At 39.5% G+C, this 20,280-nt stretch overlaps 1 protein-coding gene across 3 annotated transcripts in view; it reads right to left on the bottom strand.

Moving 5' to 3' along the window:
* Cdk7 (cyclin dependent kinase 7) overlaps positions 1-16,896 on the bottom strand; it is a 42,391-nt gene extending 25,495 nt beyond the window's left edge. For 2 of the 3 annotated variants that reach the window (XM_010637302.3, XM_010637301.3), the window contains exons 1-8: positions 16,703-16,896; positions 16,357-16,416; positions 9,126-9,159; positions 8,113-8,180; positions 6,916-6,984; positions 4,995-5,105; positions 2,591-2,709; positions 890-989 (exon numbers count right to left, since the gene is read on the bottom strand). In XM_010637302.3, coding sequence (XP_010635604.1) covers positions 890-989; positions 2,591-2,709; positions 4,995-5,105; positions 6,916-6,984; positions 8,113-8,180; positions 9,126-9,159; positions 16,357-16,416; positions 16,703-16,768 — 627 coding nt within the window. In that variant the 5' untranslated portion in view covers positions 16,769-16,896. The remainder of the gene's footprint in view (positions 1-889; positions 990-2,590; positions 2,710-4,994; positions 5,106-6,915; positions 6,985-8,112; positions 8,181-9,125; positions 9,160-16,356; positions 16,417-16,702) is intronic. The other variant, XM_010637303.3, reaches the window with a different exon arrangement.
* Between the last annotated feature and the right edge of the window lie 3,384 nt (positions 16,897-20,280).

The following is a 20,280-nucleotide window of genomic DNA, read 5'->3' as shown; positions in this document are numbered from 1 at the left end:
AGTAGCAGGGATCGAACTCAGGTCCTTGCGCTTGCAAGGCAGGCAGCAGAACCACTGAGCTAAATCCCTGCTCCCCCTCTCCACCCATGTTCATTTGCCTTCACTGTTCTGAAGGGACAGTGTTCCCAGAGAGCTAAACTTTAAACCTACAGGGCCAGGGATTTACTTCAGTGGCACTGTGCCCGCCTCTGAAGTGCAAGGTCCAGAGTTTAATCCCCAGAATTGAAAAAACAAACAAACAAACAATTATACCTACAGAAAAGTTTCCAAACTATTAACTGCAGAGGTGGTCAGGAAAGTATATTTATTATATTATATCAGCCAAAGAAATGTTATCGTGCCACCAAGTATGCTGTTGGAACAGAACTAAAATGATGGTCTCACATGTTCTAAGGTTCTATGAAGCAGCAGCTGCAGTGATTAGTATTAGGCAGTTCCTAAAAGGTACTTTAAACAACTCCAAAAAAAAATCTCCCAGGAGGACAAACATTCATTCTAACACATTTCATCATCAGAGATACTGCCATGTTACAGGTTCTATCTTCTGACACACACCTATAGCAGGGCTCTTATCCTAAGTAGATGTCTTATCTCATAATTAGCTTTGGTTAAAAGGTTGCACTTGAGGGAGTTGTTTTGTTTTTTTTTTTAAAGAAGGGAATCTCACTGTTACTCAGACTTGCCTGAAACTTGCTAACTTTTTGCCTCAGCCTCCCAAGTAGCTGGGATACAGGCATGCACCACTGAGGCTGACTGAGGCTTTTAAAAAATTGGCCTGTTTGTAGGCTTTCTGTTGCAGGGATAATAAAAAACATAATTCCTACACAGATTATGAGAACAAATAATTGTAACAATAATACTGAAGTGTGCACATTAATGTAGGACTTACCCTTAGAAGCAACTCTGCTAATATACAGCCAACAGCCCACATATCCACACCCACACCATACATCCTCGCTCCAAACAGTAACTCAGGTGCCCGGTACCATCTGAAAAATAAAAACGTTTGAGAGTGGAATTATTAAAGCATATTTTAGAGATGAACTACCCTTGCCTATTTTTAAAGCCAATCCCTTACAGTGAGTACCAGACACCATACTCTCTCACTAGTTTTCAAGAATACTACTCTTGGATTCTCCCATCTTTTTCTGTCATTAATCTTTTCTTTTCTCTAGACCTTTCCCATCAATGTGCAAAAGTACCATGACTTCTCCAGCTCTGAACTTCACTAGGCTACCTTTTCATTCTCTGGATAATTTGAAGAACTATCTGTTCTTCCTGTGTCCAATATCTCCTCTCATCCACTCTTCTCTTCATTCAGGCTTTCATCACCATACTCCATCAAAACCGCTCGTCAGTCATAAATGATGTCCAGTTCTGACAGTCCTCATCTTTACTTGACATTAGTAGCATTTGATTTGCAAGGAAATACAAGAAACTGGTATTACATAGTAACACGCATGTATGTGGGTCCCTGTTTCTAAGAGTTCCTGAGCTATGGGCTTATCTACCCAGCAATTACACTAACTACTCACATCCCCTACTTTTTATGATTCAGGTGACAGATTCTCAGTAAGATTTATTTGGGATGGGCAGGGTGGTGAATGCCTATAATCCTGGTAGCCAGGAGGCCAACGCAGGAGGACTATTACAAATTTGAGGTCAGCCTGAACTAACAGCAAGACCCCGTCTCAAAAAAAAAGTATTTGAAAGAGGTGACAAAATATTTTAATTTAATAAATTTTATTTTATCTCATTTCACCCCTCAAGCCCGACAAAATAAAAAAAAAAGAAAGTCTGAAATCTCAGACCCCAAGAAGTCTCAGAAATTAATAAATGCCATTCTGAAAATTATAAAATTTGTTTCCCTATCATTTAATGTGATTTTGTTTTTATACATCAAATCATTAACAAAAACATAATTATTAATAATATAACAAATCAAATATCGCTTCTTGTAGCAAATTTTCATTTACACAGGTTAATCAAAACTGAACTATGTAATAAACACAGGGCCAATAAATCAGATGATTATGCAGAAGAAAGGCCACTGAAGTTACAGCTTATCTAAGATATAAAAGAACAAAAATTACTCTCAAAAGTCACTAAGGAACTGGGAATGTACCTTGGTGGTACAGCACCTGCCTAGCAGGTATGAGGATGTGGGTTTGACTCTCCAGGACCACAAAAAAAGAGTATGTTTTTTCCTTTGCAATAAAACACACACAATGTAAAAGGGGCTATGTATATATGTGTGTGTGTGTGTGTGTGTGTGTGTATGTATATATATATATATATATGTGTGTGTGTGTATGTATACATATATATGTATATATGTATACATGTGTGTGTGGGGGTTTTTTTTGGTTTTTTTGTTTTTTTTTTGGTACAGGGCTCAAACTCTGGTACTTGTGCTTGCAAGGCAGGCGGCGGAACCACTGAGCTAAATCCCCAGCCATAAAGGGGCTATATTTTTAAGATGACAATAATGATTCCTAAACACTGCCAAGGTATCTCAGAGAAGCCAGGTGATAATTTGTGAGACATGATCTGCACAACATCAGCTTTCAGTCACTTAAGAGACTCTTACCTGGTTACAACCTGATGTGTATAAGCTCTGTTGGGGCTACCAAATGATTTGGCCAGGCCAAAATCTGCCAGTTTTAGAACTCCATTTTCATCCAACAACAAATTGTTTGGTTTCAGATCCTAGATCAAACAAATAAGCAGGGTAGGGAAGAATACTGTAATAAAACATTTAATTGTCTTAACTCTAAACTTTAGAAAATATGTAACACTCAAAATTTAAACAATAGTCAATGCTTTTCATACAGATGCAAAATAAGATTCATAATATTACATAGCAAGCCCTTAGGTAAGGTACTTAATTTCACTAAGCTCCAATTTACGTATTACATAGGGTTACATGGAGGTTAAATACAATATTTTCTGTAAAGAACCTAGTACAGGGCCAGGGATTTTAGCTCAGTGATGCCACCACCTGCCTCAAAAGTACAAGGTCCTGAGTTCAATCCCCAATATATAAAAAAAAAGAACCTGGTATAATGACTGCCTCACAGTAAACAACCAATAAGTCACCGCTACTATTCATTTAATAATATTAAATGTGAACTTTAGAAAATAAAAGCATTATGAACTCAGAAAGGATGAAGACCATATTCTTCAAAATCCATGTTAAAGAGCTATCAGGAATAACTGAGATGATAACTACTTAGTCAAAAATTATGGAGTTTTGGCTATATATCCAAATAGGGTACCTAAGAACATCTACTTAGCCAAATTATCATCCTTATTCCAATAGTTAAATGGTCTTAAAAATGACCAATTTCATAAATAAATTTTATAACTTCACAAAATTTTAGAGCTACTAGAAATGTTATTGTTAAATTTTCTTTTCTCTTTTCCCCTGGTACCAAGGATTGAACTCGGGACCGTGTCCTTTTGAGGCAATGCCACACTGCTGAGCTATATCCTTGGCCCCTAGAACATTATTTTTAAAGGTATACTGGAGCCAGGAACAGTGGTGCACAGCTATGATCCCAACATTATGGAGGCTGAGGCAGTGAGATTACCTGAGTTCAAGGCCAGCCTGGGCAACAGAGTGAATTCAAGGCCAGCCCAAACTACATAGAGACCCTATCTCAAAAAAAACAATTGCCACTGTATAAATTAATCCAGTTTTCTATAACAGTAGAGCAAAAAGAATTCTGGATTTAAAAGACTTTAAAGGCATTGCTGGGCATAGTGATGCACGCCTGTAATCCCAGCACTTTGGAGGCTGAGGCAGGAGAATTGCTATGAGTTTGAGACCAGCCTGGGCTATATAGTGAGTTCCAGGTCAGTCTCAACTACATAGTGAGACCACATCTTAAAAAAACAAAAACAAACAAAACAACAACAACAACAAAAAAGACTTTAAAGGCAAAAACCTCGGTTCTAATAGTCAGTTATTAACAGCTGACTTTGAAAAACAAAGTCAAACTGAAAACCTTAATCATTGCTATGGCTGTGTTTAGATGTCCCTCAAAGCCTCATATGGATGAGGTGGGGCTTCCTTTTTCAGAGTTGGCTAAATCTAGAGTGTGTAATGAAGGGATTAAGGGTGTGTGATTACTGAACCACCATGTGTGAGTGAGTGATTGGTGTGGTACTACCCTAATTTCAGTAGTCTGGATGGGATGAAAGAGGCAGAAAGAGGCTGTGAAGGCCCATCTTGTTGCTTTTACTACCGTGTGGGCGCCATAAACTGTTTCCTCCTCTGAGACATCTCTGTCATGTGCCACTCTGCCTTTTAGTCAGCTGATTACAGATTGAAACCTCTATAAACTGTAAGCTAAATAAACCTTTTCCCCTTTAACTTTGGGTATTGGGTATTCTGTATCCGCAATGAGAGAAAAGTAACTAAAACAATCACTTAGCAATTTAGCTCTTCAGAGAGAGGAAAAGGGGGAGAGGGGGACAGCAGAGGGAGAGAGGGAGGGTGGATGGACAGACCAATTGGGCATGGTGATGCATGCCTCCAATCCCAGCATTTAGGGAGGCTGAGGCTGGAGGGTCATATATTTGAGTGCTGACAACTTAGCAAGACTGTCTCAAAATAAAAAATGACTGAAGATGTAGCTCAGTGGTCAAAAGCCCCTGGGTTTTATCCCCAATACCACAAGAGAAGGAGGACTGGATCTCTTCTAGTTCTCAGCTTTCTTTACATAGTAGCTTGCAGCATTACCAGCTGCAACTGGAGAACACATGGAAGAGGCTGAGATAAAATGGTCCAGCTGTATCTTTATTTTGTTCAACAATCTAGTACTCTCACCATTATTTACTAAACTAGCTACATAAAGCTACAATAAAGAAGCAAATGGGCTAGGGAGTGTAGCTTATTGGTAAGTCTTGTCTAGCATGTGGAAGGCCTGGGGTTTAATCCATGACACTGCAAAAAAGAAAAAAGTTTAAAATTAAAAGACTAACATTACCCTATGTAGAATCCAATGTTGATGTAAATATTCCAGTCCTTGAAGAGTCATCAACATGTATGCTTTAATGTGTGATGGTGTCAGCACAAGACTATTATCCTTTATTATAACCTGGCAAACAGACATATAATGGATGGATACACTTCATTATTCTGAATGAACTCTACCACATAAAAAATTCACAGATTTAAAATGTGTATATCCACACAGAAGAATCTCCAAGAGAAATTATCCAACTCTTTCTAGGAGACATCGTCAGAATTTCTAGAACAAGGTAGAAAAGAGAACCTCTGGAATTAGGAAGAAAGCAATATTTCAACGCCTATAACTATGGCATAAAAGTAGTAGACATCTGTGGTCTTTACACTTGGCCTTTCTGGCAAGTGTATTTGGTATTCCTTTGGGAAACTGCCTCATGCCAGTTTAGTCTGCCTGGTTAAGAACGATCCCCACCTGAGGCCTCCAGATGAGGACCCAGGACCCAGGTGTGGCCTTCTCACTCTGGAGCCACCTGGCTAGGCACCTGGATTGCCTCACGTGACCAAAGGCCAGTCAACCACTCAAGTTAAATACTTATGCTAGAAGCAAAGAGAACAAAGCACTTCTTCCCTTAGGGATTATTACTCTAAAGACAAAAGCCTGGAACTGCCTGGATCACCACATTGACAAAGTAGGGCCATGGATAAAAGCAAGAAGATAAAACAGCTGAGTTACATACAGTATCAGGCTGTTTCTATGGCATTATTGCGATCCAGGTCATAAGCCAGTTTATTCCTAGGCTTATTAGCTTCTCTCTACTCCTGAGTAGCAGTAAATTACACAGGCTACTATAGTTTGTTTATACGTTCATTAGATAAAGAATATTTGAGCTGCTTCCAGTTTTAGAGATTAGAAATAAAGCTAAACAACCTTTTAACACTGATTTCTGTGCTGGCAATGTTTGGTTTCTCTTAAATATGTAGCAGTAGCATTTAACATCCTTTGATGGCCAGGTTTTGGTTTTTTTTTTCAATTAATATTAATAAAAAGCATGAGGCTTTTATTTTATTTTGGGGGGGCAGGTACCAGGGATTGAACTCAAGACCTTGTGCTTGCAAGGCAGGCTCAGCGCTACTGAGCTAAATCCCCAGGGCCTAGACTTTATTTTTTCTTTTTTTATAAATCCGCCCCCCTCAAGCCGTCTCCCCTCCCTATGTACAAAAGCTTTGTTTCAAAGACCGGAGATTTGGCTCAGTGGTTCCAGTCCCTGCTTTGCAAGTGCAAGGGCCCAAGTTCGATCCCCAGTACCAAAACAAAAGTCAGAAGTTTTCTTTCCATTTTTTCCTTCTATTTTCACTTTTTTTCTTGTCCCTTTCTTCCTTTCTCCCTTCTTCCTCCCTTGTTCCTCTTCCCACTTGAACACTTTCTTCCCATTTCCCAACATCCATTATACATTTCGGTCCTTATTTCCACTTTTGGTTTCTCACACCAGAGAAACAACTGGTATTTAAACTTGTGTCCGATTTATTTCACTTAAGAGTTGAGACTTTATATTTTTTAAAAGAAACTGACTTTTAAGAGGATGGCACTAACCTATGGTAATACAATATAGGAAAAAACTCAAAATTTTGACAGTTCTGATCTCCAATTTCTCTAAAAGTAATGTAGCTATAGGGAACTTGGTAGACAGAAATACTAATGAAGTAGAAATCTCTACACAGTATTTAGCACTGGAAACACAGGGAAATGACCACAAGTAAAAAACTCAAACATCTGTCTGACTTGAGAGTCCATGCAGATTTAAACAAAATTAAGCACTTTAAAAAATTCCAGTATCTTAATTACGTATATACATACATACCAGTATCTCCTAAGAAAGTAAACATTTACAATTTTCTTTGATAAACTGGAGAAAAACTTTCTCTAAGAATTTTAATCTTACCTCTAAATCAGTTTCCATGAAATCAAAGACAAGACTAATATTAGATTTATGTCCAAAAGCATCAAGGAGCTAAAAAACAGAAGTTTTAAAAAAGTTAAAATGTGATTCTCTATTTAATACTGTTGGTATGATATACCAACTGACGTAATTTATAAAATTTAACATTTGAACTATTGGCAATTTCCTGTAAAGCTGAAATCAGTTTACTAAATTTGACTTTTGTCTTTTTTTGGACAGTGGTAAAGAAATTAGTATTTGAGGCCTAAAAATATTAAATTATTTTTAAATCACTAAATATTTAAGTCCCCTGAATTTGGGGAGTTAAAACTAAGAAATAAATTAATAAAAAATCACCTCAATCTCCAATTCAAAAAATTTACCAAGCACACTTAAAAGTAAAAGTCTCCCCAGGTGCAGTAATATGAACCTGTAGTATTAGCTACTCAGGAGCATGAAACAGAAGGTTCACTTAAACCCAGGAGTTGAGGCCAGCTTGAGCAACATAGTGAGACCCCTCTTTCAAATTAAAAAAGTTAAAAAAAAAAAAAACAAAACTAAGAAAATCCTAAGTAGTGTAGCAGCAACCATACACTAGAGAAGTGCATTCTCCATGCGCATTATTCCAGACCCTTTGTGTCTTTTACTAGCTAGCTAGCCTCTGGACAACCTTAGGAAGCAGGGGCCATCGTACACAGCTGAGAAAGAGCTTGCTCAAGGTCTCACAGGCAAACAAGAGGCCTCTGAACGCAGGCTGACACTCTTGGCCACCATGCTAGAGCTCTCTGGGATTCAAAATGATTTGTACCGGGATTACAGGTGTGTGCCATCCTGCCCAACTTGGCTGTATAGGATTTTTTTTTTTTTTTTTTTTGAGACAGGGTCTCACTATGTAGTTGAGACTGACCTGGAACTCACTATGTAACCCAGGCTGATCTTGAACTCATAGCAATCCTCCTGTCTCGGCCTCCCGAGTGCTGGGATTAAAGGAGTGCGCCACCACGCCCAGCTCGGTTGTATAGTTTTAAAGACACTGGCTACAGGAACAATTAGGATAGAAAATACTTCCAACTGATCAACTTTTCCATTTTCTTCTGCAAGGCTCACCTAGAACAATTCATCTTGCTGAGGCTTCAATCAACACCTACCATGTTCAAAAAGGCAGGATCTCAAGTATTAAACAATTTAGATCATACTCACACCAATTATATTTGGATGACTTAGCTCCTGTAATAATTTTATCTCTCTTAAGGCTGTTCTATTTATACCTAAGTAAAAAGGCAAAGCAAAAAGTAAACAATAATTCTTAAATCTCAAACCTTCTTACAAATGCATTTTTTAGGAAAGGTCAGGAAATAGCAACAAATATTCCACAGAAAAATTAGGGCAGTTTTGACCATGACAAATCTGTTTCTCTTTTACATTGTCTTATTTTTAAAGTAGCTTAACACAGACTATAGAACATGGTTTTAAAAAGTTTGTTATTGGGCCAGGGATTTAGCTCCATGGTACTGTGCCTGCCTGGCACGCATAGTCCTGAGTTTGATCCCCAGGACTGCAAAACAAAAAAAAAGTTCATTATCAGTAGCACAACACATCTGAAAACCATTAGACTAAGACTATCTACAGGTATGTGACATATAGGTAAGTAAACAAGTTCTCTTCTCTTACCTACAAACATGAGGGACACATTACTTGTGCTAACAGTGGACGAATGAGAAGACAGTATCTTTTCTAATACCAGAGACAATTCAAAATGCAATCTGGTGCTGGCACTTACATAGATGATTGACTGTTTTCATAAGAACTATATTGTGATAATTAAGCAGGACTTAGCACTCTAAAAAGGATAAGGAAAAGAAATTTTTTCCCTACATGCCCATTCCATAGTGAATTTTATGTACTTCCATAAAGGTATACCCTAAACGCTCAAAGGAATTAGAAGGCCAGAAAGAGAAAAATCAAGGGCATTTAACACTTAAAATAGTAATGAGATTAGTAAGATAGGCCACTAACAACCTGGTTGCCCTCCATTTCACTTAGGTGATGTGAATGTGAAAATTATCAAATGTCTCCACTCTATCTGTCTTTACTCATCCAGCACAATGCAATAACTCTTATCTAGAATCACTGTTAATTCTTACTAGTACTTTGCTCAGTTCTTTAGTGAGAGTAAAACATTTCCTGTTCTGCCAAGTTATATGAATACTTACCATCTTTAGCTTCTGATCTGTGTCCCAATTTGATCTGGTAAAGAAGAAGAAAAGACAAAAACCAAACACTTTTAAAACGCATTAGCTCTTTTACCTATCCCATTCCTCTCTCCTTCTCTCCTCCTCTCATTCCTACATGATGCCTTCTCAGACCCCTGCTGGCCCTGCCCACCTCTGGGCCCCCTTAACCCTCTCTGGCCCTTGTGATCTGCCTGAGTCACGAGGAGTCACACAGCTAATTCAAGGCTGTGGTTGGTGGCTTATAAAAATCATTTTGAAACTTCTGACATCTAAAATCTTAGGCATCACATTAGCCTCAGTGACCTTATAGCAGCCGAAATCTTATTGTATATAAATTTTGATGCCTTAATGTACAACTGTGCTCCTCAATCTGACTTCATGGAATAAGGGGACCTACAGATAAGCTATTTTGTATAGCCAAGGAACTTGAAAATGGGGTTAACTGAAGAATGTGTGGGGTGGAAAGGTTATCCTGAATTATCTGGGTGACAGACAGGGTGTGACAGTGTAAGGAGAGATAGTCATACTTTTTGACGAAAGTAAAGAAGAGATGACTCTTCTGCTCTTGGAAAGTGATAACAACCACAGAGAGAACTGATAGGGTAAAGGAGGCTGAAGGAGGATAAGCCATCACCTGGGTCTCATGGTAACTACCAGAGAGAAAACACAGTTTGACCTTAAAAGATGAAGTATATTCTACACACAGTGGGAGGTAAAATAAAGCTATCTCAGAGTTCAAACTTTACAGGACACAGATGTTCCAAAAGATAGACTGGGGATTGACAGACTCATGGAGAATGAGACTGTCAGCAGCAAGAACAGAATTCCTGATGAAGAACAGGTTTAGTACAGTCAAACTGACTCTCTCCCAGCTATCAGGGAAGTGATGAAGAGTGGTAAAGGAGATAGGTTGGCCTGGGAAGATACAAGAGAATGTTCCCAGTAGCAGGAGACATTTAGTACGTGTTGGAAATGTTTGGATTTTTGAGGTACTCTCAAATCTACACCTCTATTATGATACGCATCTGACTTGTATTTCCAGATAATTTAAAATAGTAATACAATGATATAACATTTACTAATTTCCATGACACAAGCATAGTTCTAAGCCTAATCCTCTCTAGTCTGCCATATCCTCAATGCTGGGGTGATTCAGAAGTACAGTATCCTTAGACACGTCAAAGGATTTCCTCTGTTTAATCAATATCATCTTTGGGTATGAAGTACAAAATATGAACTTTCAAGTCAATGACAGATGAACTTAAGACAATAGATTTAGCAATCCTGCAGAGATGTGAATTCTGGTGGGTCCTGGAACACCACGGATATCAACAATAGGTCACAGAACTCTGATGAGGCCTTAGTGATAGCTGGTATCATACCATGGTGTCCTACTGAGCATTACGAATGCAGAGATCTGGTGAACAGATAAGGGTCTTAATATTATTTGTTGCTTTTTGGTGTATACTTCATTTTTGGTTTGTTTTTTGAGACAGGGTCTCACTACGTAGTTGAGACTGACCTGGAACTCACTATGTAGCCCAGGCTGGTCTGGAACTCACAGCAAACCTCCTGCCTCAGCCTCCTGAGTGCTGGGATTACAGGTGTGCACCACCACACCCGGCCTATATTTCATTCTTTATCATCACTAATAATTCTCTAAGAACAGCCTCAGAATCTTCATATCAGCAATTCTCCAAAGAGCTGAACCATGAAACATAAAGAGAAGAAAGAACACTTGGAGAAGAAATTCTTAAAACAACCAGGAAAAAGTCAAGAGTACAGGAGGAAAGTTGGATTTACAAGATGTTTTGCAGGATAGAGCCATGGTACTGGCCTGAATTCAAGGCCACAAAGTGGCAGATAGTTCTTCCTCTACCTCACAGGACTTCTCCTATGAAGGCAAATTCTTGGATGTAGAATTGCACAACTCTCCACAGGATGCCCCTGAGACACATGAGGTGGTCCCAAGTTCAAATCTGGATTCAGGAGAGAATTTCTCAGCCTCAGAACACTTGCCCTGCATTTTGTCTTCAAGCAAGTGTATTCTTATGGATCAGGATGGGCCTGGATCCTCCAGATGCTTTTAAATCAAGATATGATGGAGAGAGAGAATTGTTCTTTTGTGGCACATTCCTATTTACCTTCCTCTTTGGCCAATAACCCCTCAGAGTCTGCATTATTTACTGAAAAGAGTCACGAATGTTTACTACAAACCTGTCCCAATGAAAAGAGATGTGGCTACCATGGGGGATACAAAAGAAGATGTGCATTGCAGCCCCCCACAAAGATGATAAGAATAGCAAAAATTACCTGTCCTGAGAAAATGCCTCCCAAAGCCAGCCTCTCTTATGCGTGCCTAAGAGACATACTAACTGATGGTGAAGATGGCTTGGACAGGGAAGGCCAAGAGGAAAGGGAACAGGTTGAGAAGCCACCTGAGAATCTGGCCCAGGAGGCGGGTCCCAGTGCTAAAACACCTGCAGGGCTGGAGGACCTGGATAGTGGCTTTAGGTGCATGGGCTGCAGCCAAGTCTTCCCCAGTATGCAGGTGTTTAAGAAATAACTGGAGCATGGGGTTGAGGAGGTGCTTCATGCCTTAGTCTTGCATTTGCCAAACTAAGGAACAAAAGAAAGCAAAGCAAAAGAATCACAGGGGGAGAGAATATGGACATCACAACATCTGCAGGTTATATGGAGATACTTTTGAGGTTCTTGTTATTTTAGTTTTATTTTACCATTATAATAGGAACTAAATTATTAAATAAATATACATTAAATTACGTAGACCTTATTTATTTGTTTGTTTGTTTATTTCTTTATTGGAGACAGGGTCTCACTATGCAGTTGAGACTGACCTGGAACTTGTTATGTAGCCCAGGCTGGTCTCGAACTCACAGCAATCCTCCTGCCTCAGCCTCGTGAATGCTGGGATTACAGGCGTGCACCACCTTGCCTGGCTCTAGACCTTAAATTTTAAAAATTTTTAAAAATTTTATTTTATCCCATTCCTGCCTCCTCTACATACAAATACTTTTTAAATTTTTTAAATTTTAAATTTTTTTAAAATAAAATTTTAGCCTATTCCCAAGCCCCCCCATGTACAAAAGCTGTTTCTATTTTTCCCTTCCATTTTCTCTTTTGTGTCCCTTCCTTCCTTTTTCCTGTTTCCTCTCTTGTTCCCCTTATTTGAACACTTTTTCCCATTTCCTAATATCTATTATACATTTTAGTCCTTTTTCCACTTTCAGTTTCTCACAACAGAGAAACAATGCAGTATTTAAATATGTGTGTCCATAATATAATTCCCTATAACCTGGAAGAAATACACACAAATAAACCTATCCAAAACGAAAATTCTACCGCACTGAAATTCAACTTTTAGTACCTTAAAAGATACCACAAGGGCCGGGGATTTAGCTCAGCGGTTTGCTGGCCTGCCTCGCAAGCGCAAGGACCTGAGTTCGATCCCCGGTACAACAACAACAACAACAACAAAAAAGATACCACAAGTAAACTAAATGCCTAGCTAAAGACTGGGAGATGATATGTGCAATGCATACTTCTGACAAAGGATCAATATCGAGAATATACAAAGAAGCCAGGGATGGTGGCACATACCTATAATTCTAGCACTCGGGAGGCTGAGTTAGGAGTTTGAGGACTGCCATGAGTTTGAAGCCAGCCAGCCTGAACTACCTTATGAGATCAAGGCCAGCCTGAACTACATATGGAGACCCTGTCTCAACTAACCAAATCAACCAAACAAACAAAAGAATTTTTTAAAAAAATCAATAGAAAGAGAAAATATATAAGCAACCCAGGCCAGGAATATAGGTCACTGGTAGCATGTGTGAGGCCCTGGGTTCTATCCCCAAAACCACCCCAAAAATAAAGTAATTCATGGAAAAACAAGTAGGAGAAGGTCAGTAAGTCTAAAAAAGGATGATGTAATCAGAGGAAGTTTAACTGAACAAAAACACACTGTTTTTGACCCAGCTAACAAATGTCAGAAAATCAGATAATGCAAATGATGTTGAAAGTGTGGTGGAAAGAAAACTGGTCTGGCCATTTAAGAGAGCAAATCTGACCTTATCTGGTAAAGCTGATGTTGTAACACTGAGGCAACAATTCAGGACTGGTTTTAACTATATTATCTATAGAAACGAAAATATGCACATAAGACAACTCACTGTGCACTCATGGTGGTACATGCCTGTAATTCCAGCACTCAGAAGGCCAAGGCAGGATTTGCTGTGAGTTTGAGGCCAGCCTGGGCTACACCATTAGGTCAATCAAGGTCAGCCTGAACTACATAGCAAGACCCTGTCCCAAATCAACTAAATACACCACCACCAAAACAACAGTAACAATTCAGTGTCCAGAGAGGACTAGATTAGACAAAAACATTCACAAACACCCTAAATGTCTATAAAGAAGAATTCAACTAGAAAATTTCATTGTGAGAGAGATGACATAACAAAAACTCTTCTGAAGGTTCTTCAACTTCATATTTGGTACTTTAGAAGACTGCCTTTAATTACTGGATCTCACTACTAAGCAAAGCTGTTGAAAAGGTCATAATCTGGCAATTCAGAAGAAAAGAACAAAAAAGAAAAAAAGGAACAGAACTCAGTAACTGAGAAAATGCCCCTTCTTGAAACAGATACATCAGTCTCCAGAGAAAGCTAGGAAGTGTTAAACATCTTACACTACAGGTCATTAAAGACAAAAACCAACAAACAAATTTAATGAAAAGAAAGCATCCCTAGACATATTCTGCTGACTTTTTACCAGACAAGACTGGGCACGTTCAGGATGGTATGGCCATAGACAACTGCTGACTTCTTAAAATATCAAGGATTAGGAAAAAATTCTGCACATATCCAGAGAAGTTGTTACCTATAAAAGGTCAAAAATCAGGCTGACCTGAGATTTCTCTCTTGCAGTTCTAAATTCCAGAAGACAATGGAACAATTGCTACAGTTTTAGGGAACCAAGAATTACATACCCTGCCAAATTATTTCTGTATGAAGGCAAATGGAAAGCATTCTCAGATATCCTTTAAGTTAAGAAAGTACATCAACCAAGAATTTTCTCTGAAAAATTTGCTGACTGATTCACTGCAGCCAATGGAGAACATTAATTAAAAATAACTGAAGTGTGGGCACACAATTGTATGAAAGATTTGGTGGTAAGCAACTGTAGGATAATAAAACATATGGGGCAATAAAACTAAATGCAAAAACAGATTTGTTAGCTAGATTTTAAATGTTCAGCTTATGTACTTTTAAACTGTCAAAGAGCATGCCAAATATTCAATGTAAAATAGTTTTATTTTTGTCAAAAAAATAATCTCAGTGTCATACAACAGAACTAATCACCAATGAGCCAGATGGGACAAGTAACAACATATAGGTTTTCTGAAATAATGTTGATTCAGAAAAAAACAATTTGCACAATACGTCCTATATACAAATATACTATATAAAAGACAAATACTGAAAAATGAGATAATCTAAAAGACAACCAATAAAGGATTAGCTATACAAACTGGGAAACAGAAACATAACTTCAATGTGAGCCAAGTGTGGTAGCATACACCTGTAATCCCACCTACTCAAGAGGCTTAGACAGGAGGGTCATTAGTTTGAGCCCAGGCTGAGTAATTTCATGATTGTTTCAAAATAAAAGACAAATACTGAAAAATGAGATAATCTAAAAGACAACCAATAAAGGATTAGCTATACAAACTGGGAAACAGAAACATAACTTCAATGTGAGCCAAGTGTGGTAGCATACACCTGTAATCCCACCTACTCAAGAGGCTTAGACAGGAGGGTCATTAGTTTGAGCCCAGGCTGAGTAATTTCATGATTGTTTCAAAATCGGGGATGTAGCTCAGGATCAAGCACTCACCTGCCACGGAGAAGGTCAAATTCAATCCCCAGTACCACAAAAAATAAACTCAATATGATCTTCTTTAAAAGGATCAACAATATTTATGTTCAAGACATAAGTCAGAGAGTAGCTTATTTAATGATTCTGTTTGGTAAAATTAAACATACACGTTAGCATATGAGTGGAAGTAGAAATTATGTTTTTGAAAGGGGAGGTCCATAGCACCAAATCCTTAACCTTCACAACAGAAAGGGCAGATAATGTCTAAAACGGGATGGAAAACAAAACAAAAACGCGGGCGCCCTCACACTAAAGAAACGATGTGCACCGGGCATGGTGGCGCATACTTGTGATCACAAACCTCAAGAGGTTGAGGATATCCTCCTAAGTGAAATAAATAAGTCACACATGTGTAAATACCGAATAGTTTCTCTGGTGTGAATAAACTATAATAGTACATAAGATCCTAATGAGATAATTGGCAATGTTAAATAGGAAGAAAAGGGCTAAAGGTGTAGGGAAAGTGGGAAGGGTAGGGGAAAGGGAATAAGAGAAAAGAAAAAATATGAGAAAATGAAAAAAATGGAAATAAAGTGTTTGTCAATGGGGAGTGGAGGAGGGGGTGAAGGGAGGGCAGGGATAAGGGGAAAAAATGAGAACCAAGACCTGTCATGTAAAGGTACAAGATCCCAATAATGAATGTAACTGTACTGTATACCTAAAAGGTACCAATAAACTCAATAGAAAGAAAACAAAACAAAACAAACAAAAGTCAGTTCGGGCTGGGGATTTATCTCAGTGATGCTGCCGCCTGCTTCGCAAGCTCAAGGTCCCGAGTTCGATCCGCAGTACCGGAAAAAAAAGAATTACCAAACAAGTTACTTAAATCATTTAGGAAAATGCCTCCACATCAGTGCTGTAAAAGCTCCCGAGGGCCTTTCGTGGAAAATTTGTGCAGAGATAATACAACTATGATTCAGAGTGGAAGGACGTGAGGCAAACCCAGTGACCTGGAAAATGGTGTCAAATAGTTTTGAGGATTCGACAGATGGGGCGACTCTTGTCCCTTTAGCTGACGTCCGAGTCTATGCAGCAAAAATAACATACAGCCTTTTCTTGTAATTCACATTAATGCAGCCCAAACTAGTTCAACTCCAGAGCTCCATCCTGGAGCTCAAAGCCCTCAGTAGTGCTATAGTCCTGGAAACAACCGGGGTAACCTCGTCAACAGTGTAGCCAAGGGTGGAAAAATAGCCACCCAGACGCATTCAAGGAGAGGAAGAGGAAAACAGTCGACCCTTTCACTTACTTTCTTAATGGCGACGATCTGGTTGGTGTTCTTGTCTCTGGCCTTGTAAACCGTGGCGAACTAGAAAGAGAGGGACAAGCTGGGGCCCAGGTGCGTGCGCTCGCAGAGGACCCGGGTTCTTAGTGGGCGCACGGGGCCCTGGAACGCGGTCGCGCGGTCCTCGTCCCGCTCAGGCCTGCTCTTCAGGAAGGAGGGAACGTCCAAGGGGGCCCCAGGAAGGAAGGAGAGGGCAGCAGGGTGGACGAGTAGCCGGGTCAACCTCCCGCTCCAGGGCAACCCGCAGAGGCCGAGGCGGCTCGGTCTCTACTCTCTTCTCAGGCCCTCTCAATCCAGTCCCAGCCCTCACCTGTCCCTCCCCGAGGAAGTCCAGTTTCTCATAGCGCTTTGCTCGAAATTTCACGTCTACAGCCATTCCACGCACAAAGCCCGACTCCAGCCGATAAAAACAAGCGTGCAGGAAGGTAAGAATTGAGAGCTGCCGCAGAGCCTCTTAACACACACTTCCGCTCATTGGGCGCAGACATCTAGGAGCTCCGCCCCACTTCCGGGATGGGTGGGTCGCTTATAAAAGGGTCCGGGCGGAGCCAGCTGCAGAAACTGGGGGAAGTGTCACGTGATGCCTATTGGTTACTGAACCTGGGTGTTCTCTGTCTCCCTCTCTTAAGGTTTGGACTCGGGTATTTTTTCACTACCAAGGGCTAGTTTACGTTCTGGTACTGTTCTGCGTTCGGATTTGATGAGTGTATATAAATGTGGAAGACTTGGCCTTATAAGTGATACAGCCCTCAGGTTCTTGCTCAAGCGCGGCTAGTCGCCAGGGTTGCTATGGACGCCAGCTCCTCTCAGCCCTCCAGTAATCTCTGGTTAGACGGAGTGCCAAATTCTTAAAGACTGGTTAGGACTAAAACCAGTCCCTTAGTTAAAAAAAAAAAAAAAGCCTAGGAAAACAAAACCCAACTCTATTAAAACGTGTTTTATAAAATAGGTTTCTTGTTCCCTAAATGGAGATGATAGGCCACATCATAAGTAGTTTTGAGAATTAAGTGAAACACGCAGAAAGTTTACACATAGTAACTATTAAGTCTAAACTGACAGAGCATGTTTGTGCAGGCTTTTAATTCCAGCACTTTGCAGGCTGAGGCAGGAGGATCACAAGTTCAAGTCTAGCCCCGGCAATTTAGCCAGACCCTCTTCAAAAACGGGGGGACGCTGAAGGGGTGTAACTCGACGTGAGGGCTCTGGGTTCTCTCTAGTACCACAAAACCGAAAAGAAAAATGTAAACTGTAACCAGTATGGATAAGTATCCATACACCAAACATGTTAAATTCATTTATTAGCGAATATATATTGAGTGCTTTATGTGCCAAGTGCTGTTGTAGCCTCTAAAAAATCCAAACAAGTGGGACGAGATAAGGAACTCAAATATGCCACACAATGATAAAGGTGACAGACACACTGAAGCAGGGATTGTATGTGTTTATAAAGATGGAGGGTGTTGGACCAGGGATTTAGCTCCGTGGTACTGCCACCTGCCTCTGAAGCACAAGGGCCTGAGTTTGATCCCCAGTCCAAAAAAAAAAAAGAAGTTGGAGAGTGTTGCAGTTTTATTTATTTTTTATTTGTTTATTTTGGTACCGGGAATCAAACTTGGGACATTGGGCTTGCAAGGCAGGTGGCAGGACCACTGAGCTAAATCTCTGGCCCTGGTGTTGCAGTTTTAGATAGGGTGGTACAAGAAATCACTGAAAAGCCACTATGGGGATTTGAGCAAACAAATTATATGTTTGGACAATATTTTAAAAGGTTCACTCTGGCTGTTGAGAGACACTACTCTAGAGGCTTAAAAGGGAAAAGGAAAAAAGGCCTGCTAGGGAATTACTGCAATAATCTAGATAGCTCTACTAGGGTGGTAACAGTTTTACCTCTAGCCAACAGGATTTGCTGACAGCTGGATATGGGTTGGAGAGAAAGAATGGCTCCAGATTTTTGAGCTGGAGCAGCTACTGGCATGCAATTGTTTCCCTTTTGTTTGCATTTGATACTTCTAAGAGTTGAGAATCCTCATTTTTCAGAGGTGTGTTGAAAATGGCAACAGAATATTAACGGCAATACAGTAATTTCCACAGGTTGGTGTAGCAATTGGATTTTTTGCTCTAAAACTAGATTGCCTTTGAATACTGACCCACGAGTTAGGTGTATGACAGATTACTACCTGTATCTCCTTTCCTTCTCTGTAATAGGACACAAAGGATTGCTTTGAGGCTTACCTGACTTTACTCCAGTGTCGGTTATTTTCCTCGTTGCTGAGATGAAACACCTGGCACCCAAAGTTAAGGGAGGAAAGGTTTATTTGGCCTACCATTGGTAGAGGTTTCACTCCACAGTGGGCTGGCTCCAACACTGGGTGGCATGGCAGACAAGCATCATAGAGAAGAAACAGTTCAGGGTGGGCAAAAGGTAGCAAAGCAAGTGAGGGACCTTAGCAACTTCCTTCTGCCCTTTAATACTCTAACTAGGCTACCAGAATTTGGGCAGTGCCAAGCCAACCAGTGGACTGATTTAGTAAGCACAAACCCTTAATCCACCTCTTTTTTTTCACTCATAGAATATTTTATTTAAAACTTACTGTTCAAACCTTCAAATACAACACATGTAGCAAAGAACAACAGTTAACACAACATCTGACACAATTCTTTGAACTGCCCTTCTCTATATTATGTGATATGGTACAATTTCTTACATTCATGGGATTCTTAAAGGCAGCAATATAAATTTTCTACTTTGAAAGAGTTCTGTTATCATTCAGAAATTGCTTAAAATAACTTTTAGTATTCTACTGATGTTCATATTAGTGATGTAATTCAACATATTATTAAAAACTTTCAATTCCCAAGTCAAAGTTAAACTGATCTTTGACCTAAACAAGCATTTTCCTAAATTAGCAGACTTGCTTTCCTCAAAAATATTTCCATTCTGAAATAACTTTTTGTAAAATACAATAGTTTCATACTTTTTTCCTAACAGAACTTATGCCATACTTTTTTCCCCTCAAAATATATTTGATATATTCTGTGTGAAATATAAGTTCTGTATAGGTATGTGCTTTATTTTGCAAAAGTTTATAAAATACAGTTCCTAAAAACAACCTCCACATTAGGCAATAGAGGAAGAAAAAAACAAAGCCTAATTTTTCACATAAAAAACTAAGTATGTTGTTAAAGCTCCAGTAATGCATTCCTTGAAAAACCTTAGAATGCACTTTGGTCACTGTTAAACACAAGAGAAGAGAGGCCAACAGAACGAGACACTTCCTGCTGTTTTGGGCAGGAAGAACACACACTGTCCAACGAGACTGACTTGAGGCTGGTTGAAAAGGAAGGTGAGAGCTAAGTGACAGGACGCGCTCTTCTCCATGCAGTCCTGCTCTGAAGGTTGCTTTGGGAATTAGGCTGCACCAACCAAATACATTATTTACAATTAACTACTTTAAATTCCAAAAAACATGAGCATATTCAATATGATATACTTTTACCCAAAACAATTCTAGATTGTTTCAAATAAATTCTTTTAGAAACTAGATGCTCAGTTTAAAAAAATCATTTTATGTTTCTTGTAACTCCTGAAACACTCTTGATTGTACAAATGTGACAACTTAAATCAAGGCCCAATGTAAGACACTATCGTATTTATACAATATACCTAACATGCCCACATGATAAGCTCTCACTGGACACTTGGCAAACTCCTTAATCCACCTTTTTAAAAACCCCACCAGGGTCAGGGATTTAGCTCAGTGGTTCTGCCGCCTGCCCCGAAAGCACAAGGTCCTGAGTTCAATCCCTGGTACCATAAATAAATAAATAAATGCAAGCCCCACCTATGACAACATGAGGCTTTGGTGGAACATCTAGACACAAACCATA

Source organism: Fukomys damarensis, unplaced genomic scaffold (genome assembly GCF_012274545.1).
Source record: "Fukomys damarensis isolate Sample0158 unplaced genomic scaffold, DMR_v1.0_HiC HiC_scaffold_1, whole genome shotgun sequence".
NCBI lineage: Eukaryota > Metazoa > Chordata > Mammalia > Rodentia > Bathyergidae > Fukomys > Fukomys damarensis.
The sequence above is the reverse complement of the archived record's forward strand: the minus strand, read 5'-3'. Positions and strand labels throughout refer to the sequence as shown.